This window comes from Eulemur rufifrons, chromosome 30 (assembly GCF_041146395.1).
Source record: "Eulemur rufifrons isolate Redbay chromosome 30, OSU_ERuf_1, whole genome shotgun sequence".
Classification (NCBI taxonomy): Eukaryota; Metazoa; Chordata; class Mammalia; order Primates; family Lemuridae; genus Eulemur; species Eulemur rufifrons.
Genome location: NC_091012.1, coordinates 20,908,175 through 20,914,174, shown reverse-complemented (window position 1 = coordinate 20,914,174; position 6,000 = coordinate 20,908,175). Strand labels below are relative to the sequence as shown.

At 65.0% G+C, this 6,000-nt stretch overlaps 1 protein-coding gene across 15 annotated transcripts in view; it reads left to right on the top strand.

Annotated features, from left to right (window-relative positions):
• The first annotated feature begins 2,601 nt into the window (after window positions 1-2,601).
• The window catches only part of ATP2B3 (ATPase plasma membrane Ca2+ transporting 3), a 41,946-nt gene continuing 38,547 nt past the window's right edge, over window positions 2,602-6,000 (top strand). For all 15 annotated transcript variants that reach the window (XM_069464470.1, XM_069464464.1, XM_069464471.1 and 12 more), the window contains exon 1: window positions 2,602-2,809. In XM_069464470.1, the coding sequence (XP_069320571.1) occupies window positions 2,602-2,809 (208 nt within the window). The remainder of the gene's footprint in view (window positions 2,810-6,000) is intronic.

The window sequence follows — 6,000 nt, the reverse complement described above, 5'->3', positions numbered from 1 at the left end:
CCGACAGTTGCAGCGAGTTGCTATGGCACAGGGCAGCTGGAGCTCGGGGCTGGAGGAAGGAGAGGGAAGGCGCTCCCGGCAGGGGCACCGTCCTAAGCAAAGGTCCTGGGGTGAGGAGGTGAGGCTGTCTGGAGAGGACGAGAAGTGCAGGTGGCAGTTAAAAGCTGCCATTGTTGCATTGCGCGATCAGAGGTAGAGGACCCAGCTGTCCTCTTGTCTCTGCCACTTCCCTGGCCAAGCCTCAGTTTCCTGCACTGGTGAAAGGGAGAGCAATTCACGCCGCTGCCACCAGGGTGGCTGGGCCACGTGCACACACCGCGGCTGAAGGAGCCCGCGCTGCCTGCTTGCTCAAGCCAGGAGAGCCACGGCCCCACCATCCGCCATCCTCTCCGGGCTTCTGCCCCTCGCCGGCCCCCAGCCCCTGCCCCCACTCCTTCCAGAGAGAGGGATCTAGTCCGTCTCGCTGAAGCCCTGTCCCAGCACACAAGGCCAGCGCCAGGCACAGAGGAGAAGCTCGGTCAATATTTGTCAGGTGGCCAACGGAGGAACGGGCAGGGAGAGATGCGTGGGAGGGGACAGCATGGAGCATTCACGTGTCTGCCATTTTGTTCCCACATCTTCCAGAAGTGAAGGCTGCTCCGTGTGGAGAGTTAACACTTAGGTGCCCAGACTTTTAAAACATGCGTCACTTTGGATGGACATTTTCTGAAGCGCCTTCTCTGCCCCCAGACCTCATGGGCAAGGACTGCCATAGGTGTGCACACCTTTTCTTGACAGCGGAGGCCTCTGCAGGGGCGCATATGGGGAATGGCCCATTGTGTGCCAGAGACTCTGGTCCCAGGTGGCACTCTCTGCTCCCAGCACCCACGAGGGGCTTGTAGGATCCAGCCTGCTGGGCTCGCAGTGACAGGCGTGGGTCTCTCCCGACGGCAGAGGCCACGGACTTGACCATGTCTGTTTTGGCTACCCAAGGGCTTCTCTACCTTTCTTTGGGGCTCTGGGTTATTTGTTTCCGTGGAGAGTTCTAGATCAGAGACCTGGATTGGTGGCTAAGCTCTACTTCCCAGAGGGTCCTTCTGAGCCAGGAGCTTCACCAAAGGTGAGGGGTCGGGCCCACTGAGCCACTCTGGCTGATGCGGAGTCCAAGGCCATGTGCACTGAGACTAGTTCAGTTCCACAAGGACGTGGGGAGCTTAGCACGTGGCCTTGGGGGCTGCGCCCACTTACGCGCAGGCCAGGAAGGAGCTGTGGGGAGAGCAGCTGGGGAGGGCCGTGGCCCAGGCAAGGAAGGACACAGGCCCAGCTGGCCCCACGGGCACCGCCAGACCTACAAAGGCTGCAGGGAGAGCAGCCTGGGCACCGGCAGCTCCTCGGGTGAGGTGAGGGGTGTTGGCACGATGAGGGGGACAGTGAGAGGGACGACAGGGTTGTGATGCTCTGCAGAGGGGGGAGGCGGTGTGGCCTGGCAGCGGGCTGGATGCCTCCAGTGTGGGGAGAACTTAGCTCCTTACTTTGTCATTGGGAGGGAAGAAGCAGGGCTGGGGGGAGGGGGGGGGTCACAGTGCTGTGGGGCAGAGTTGCCAGTGACCTGTGGCTGCTTTTGGCTTTCTCCTGTGTGCCGTCCCCTCTTCCCTCCCCTTTCACTCCCTCTGTCCCCTTCCTCTCCCTCCCTCTCTTCCTCCCTCCCTCCACCCCACTTCGTCCTTCCTTCCTCTCTCCCTCCATCCCTCTCCCCCTCCCTCCCTCTCCCCCTCCCTCCCTCTCCCCCTCCCTCTTTGCCTCTCTCCCCCTCCCTTTGCCCCTCCCTCTGGGCCTCCTCTTCCCTCGCCCCTGGCCCCCCAGGTACCCTCAGGGCCGCAGAAACCCCCTGCACGCTAAGCCTTGACCTGGAGCCCGGCTGGCCCTGCCCATGGCTCGGCCGCTCCCTGGAGCCCTGCGCAGCCCCGGCCTGAAACTGAGCCACTGAGGCCATCCCAGAAGACCAGCAGGGACTTATAGCATGTCAGCGGCACAGGGCGAGTCTTAATCAGGCAAGAGCAGGGAGTAAGACGGGGCACACAAGCGAGGAGCTGGTGGTGGGCACGGGCGTTCGCAGGAGAATCTAACCATACCGGGCACAGCCGGCCACCGATCACTCCCAAGACGCCACCCTCCCTCAGTGTGGGTTCTCAAATGGATCTGGGGGCCCTGAGACCCTCCATATCCCAGCTGGCCGGTGCTGGTGGCAGCAGGGTCCCGACAGGAGGCACCGACACTTGCTCCTTCCCCACCTGGGCAAGCCCTGCCAGCTCTGGGTGCTCACGGTGGAGCCTGGCAGGGCGTGAGAGCCGCTGGCCCAGCCTGGGCGGTGAATTTTGCACTTGGTGAGTCATGGCTCAGGCTGAGCAAAGATTTGCAGAGAATGGTCTGGAAGACTAGACCTCGGTTTTATCCCAACCAAGCCCCCCGGCTTCTTGTCACCTCCTTCTCCCCAGGTGTCCACACTTAGCCGCATCCCCCACCACCACTGCACCTTCCCTGGGCACTGGAACCGCGGGTGGCTGCCTGTCCCTAGCTGCGGCTGAGCTGAGGCTGCGCCTGTGAGAAGGCCCGACAGGCAGGATGGGCGACATGGCCAACAGTTCCATCGAGTTCCACCCCAAGCCCCAGCAGCAGCGGGAGGCCCCCCATGCGGGTGGCTTTGGGTGCACGCTGGCTGAGCTGCGCTCCCTCATGGAGCTGCGAGGGGCTGAGGCGCTGCAGAAGATCCAGGAAGCCTACGGAGACGTCGGCGGGCTCTGCAGGCGGCTGAAGACCTCGCCCACGGAGGGTAAGGCTGTCACCTCCTCCCAGCCGTTGGGGTGTCCTCAGCGCGGTCCTTAGTGCTGAGGCAGGATGGGCTCCAGGGCTCTGCGGCCACTGCAGTAGGTCCCTAGAGGGCTCTGTGGAGAGGAGGCCCCGTGACCCCTGCCCGCGCCCCTCCTCCCGGCCACTTCCCGTGAGTGGGGGATGCTCCGTGCCGAGTGGGGAGGCTGTTGTCCTGGACGGGCGGCTGTTCTCCACAGGGGGAGGGAGGAGATGGGAACTCCGCCAGGCGCGTGAAGGCGGGGTGGGCCCCAAACTGCAACCCCAGAATGGCTTCTGAGGAATGGGGCGGGGCAGGCAGCCTCCTGTTGATGGAGGAGGAAGACACAGCCCCTGTCTGCATATTTGGGGGTTCCCTGTGCGCTCAGCCCTGTGTTCAGTTGGGGGTTCAGAAGAGAAGACTCGGTGCAGGGTTGCAGGGGGCCTCTCCCTGGCACAGGGCCATTTGGGCCAAAGCTGGGGCATTGGGGGAGGCCCCAGAGTGCTGATCAGAAGGGCAAGCCTGAGGCAGCGTAGGTGTCACTGCTACAGTGGGCCTCCAGAAAGCCCAGTGAGCACCCTCTAGAAGGATCTGGGGTGGAGGCCTGACTGCCATTTTTGGTCCTGTCTCTTCCCTGGCTGCTGGGGTCTGCTGTGAGGCAGAGACCGCTGGGGAGCCGGGCCCAGCCACAGAGTCCAGGAGCTGGAGTGTCCCCTGACCCAGCTGGCGCTCGCCTGGCAAGGCTGCTGGGGTTGTCCCAGCCCGGTGCCAGGCCTGCTCCCCGGCCAGCGAGAGTTGACTTGATCAGCAGCCCGTCTCGGTGGCACCTTGGCCCACCCATCTCCTCTGCTCCTGCCTGGGCACGGCCCCCAGCACCTCCAGCCTCCTGCCCTGCCCCCGCCCTGCTTGGAGACTGGATGCTCTGGCCTCGGGTGTCTGTGCGCTGGGTGGCGCGTAGGCCGGAGGGAGGAGTGGAGAGGGAGGGGTGGCCCGTGGTCCAAGCCAGGAACCCGAGGTGGAGTGGCCTTCCCAGGGTCTGCCTGGGTCTCCCTCGCTTTGTGCTGTGGAGCTAACGCGCCCACGGACACCCTGCCTCACCCGCCACGCGCGCCAGCCGGGTGCAGCGTGCTGTCAAGGCAGATGGCTCGGCGCCGGGCCAGAGGATCTCTTTCCTTCCCTCCTCCTTGCCCGCCCCCTGAGGACTCGAGCTCGGAAGAGGCTAGGGTGGAGGGCCATTTAGCCACAAGGGCTCTGGCCGCTCCCAGATCAAAGGAAGCAGATGGGCTTCAGCTGGCAGCCCTTCCCTCGTCTGTCAGGCCTTGTTAAATATTTAAAATGTCAAGGCCCCTGGGAACCTGCCCGATGCTGCCACAGAGCGGGAGCTCGCTCGGGCCTGTGGAGGGGGCGGGCACGGAGAAGGGCAGGTGCACAGGTAGGCGCCCCAGGCCCTGACTGGCTTCTGAGCACCCGGGCGCCCGTGGCCACAGTGGAGGGAGCCACCAGGCCTGGGGCTGCTGCCTGAAGAATGAGTGGCACGAGGACCGGCCCCTCCTCTCTCCAACCCTGGCGGCCCTCAAGGTCCTCAAGCCCGAGCTGTCTGGGTGCCAAGAGCAGGTGACTCTGGCTCCCCATATGCCCTCGGCCCAACCACGAGCCTGAGGCAGGCATGGGGTCCTCGACAGGCCTGCTGCCTTGGCCCCAGAGTTCCCCCGCAGCCACCGGCCCCTCACTGCTGCTCAGACACAATGCACCCGGGCCCTGCGCCAAGCCCCTGGCAAGGTGGGCACACTTGGGGGTGCCCAGGAGGCAGGCAGGCACCCCCATGTAGGTGCTTTACAGAGGGCAGGAGGCCAGGGAGGTGCGTGGGGCATTGCAGGAGGGGGACTTTGTCTTCACATCAGTCCGCTCCGCCCAGCCTTCGTAAAGAGATCCGAGAGGGTTCTAGAAGCCATCCTGAATTCTCCTCCTGTTGGCCAGGAAACCTGGGTCTTAGGCCGAGCCCAGCGGTGGGCTTGCCAGGGGGACCTGGCCCCCACCCCTTCCCCGGCCTGGTCTCCACAGGCAGTCATGGAAAGCAGGGGGCGGATTAGCTGGGATCCGACACGATATGGTCCTAATCCAATTCCGATGGCATCTGGCCTCTGCTCTGGGCAGGCTGCCCATCTGTGTCCAGGCCAGCCGGCCGCCCCCGCCCCCACAGCCTGGACCCGGGCGGCCCCCAGGCTGCTGAGCAGGCACTTGCTTGGAAGCAGAGGGGCCGCAGCTGCCTTTTGCCCCCCACGGTGGGTGCTGCTTCGGCGGCAGCTGTCAGGAGCCCCGAGCCCACAGGAAGACCGAGGCCACAGGACCTGGCTGAGGGCAGCTGCCTGGTGTAGGACAAGGAGGGAGAAGCCGCAAGGGCGAGTCAAGGCCAAGGCAGAGGCTGATGGAGGGGCACGGAGGGAGCTCCTGGTGCGTGGCTGGGGCACGCAGGAGACAGACTCGCATGGTGCCGTGGGGACCCGTGGGCTCTCTAGAGGCTGCGGTGGGCCTGTGTCCCTCTCCGCGGGCTCCAGGCTAGAGCAGCGGAGGGCCTGGGTGTCTGGGAGACTGAGAGTTTGGGTGCATCTCTAGCGCCAACCCCACCTTTCACAGTCCCTGCGGTTCAAGGAGACAGGCCCCAATCTGGAGTGAGCCACAGGCCCTGCGGTTGGGCCCCTGGTCCACAGCCCCCTCTCCTGCCACCTCAGGAGGTGAGGTCCCTAGTTTCTCCCAGATGCCCAACTGAGGAAGCTGGAGAGACTGCGGGCCTCCAAAAAGAGGCCTTTGGCCCCCGCAGAAACCCGAGCCGGCCAGCTGGGCCCAGGTACAATGAGGCCAGTGGGAGAAAGGCAGGGACAGCTGCGGATCTTCTGGGTGGGGAGGACGTGCCAAGGCGGAGCCGGCCGCGGGCTCCTGCCTGTCAGTCTTCCCACCTCGGCAGGGCCCTGCCCCTCGCCGCCCCAGAGCCCCACGGTTAGCACTTCCTCGCCCCCCATCATCTGGGGCTGGGTCTCGCGTGCCCTCCCAAGCCTGCGGAGAGCACCCCGTGGGCCCGGCCAGGCCCTTCTGGTCGCTCCTGTTCCCACAGCAGGTAGTAAGGGTAACGCCAGCTACTCAGGTCTGGGAGCTGCAAGCTGCTGTCCGCCCACTAGGGG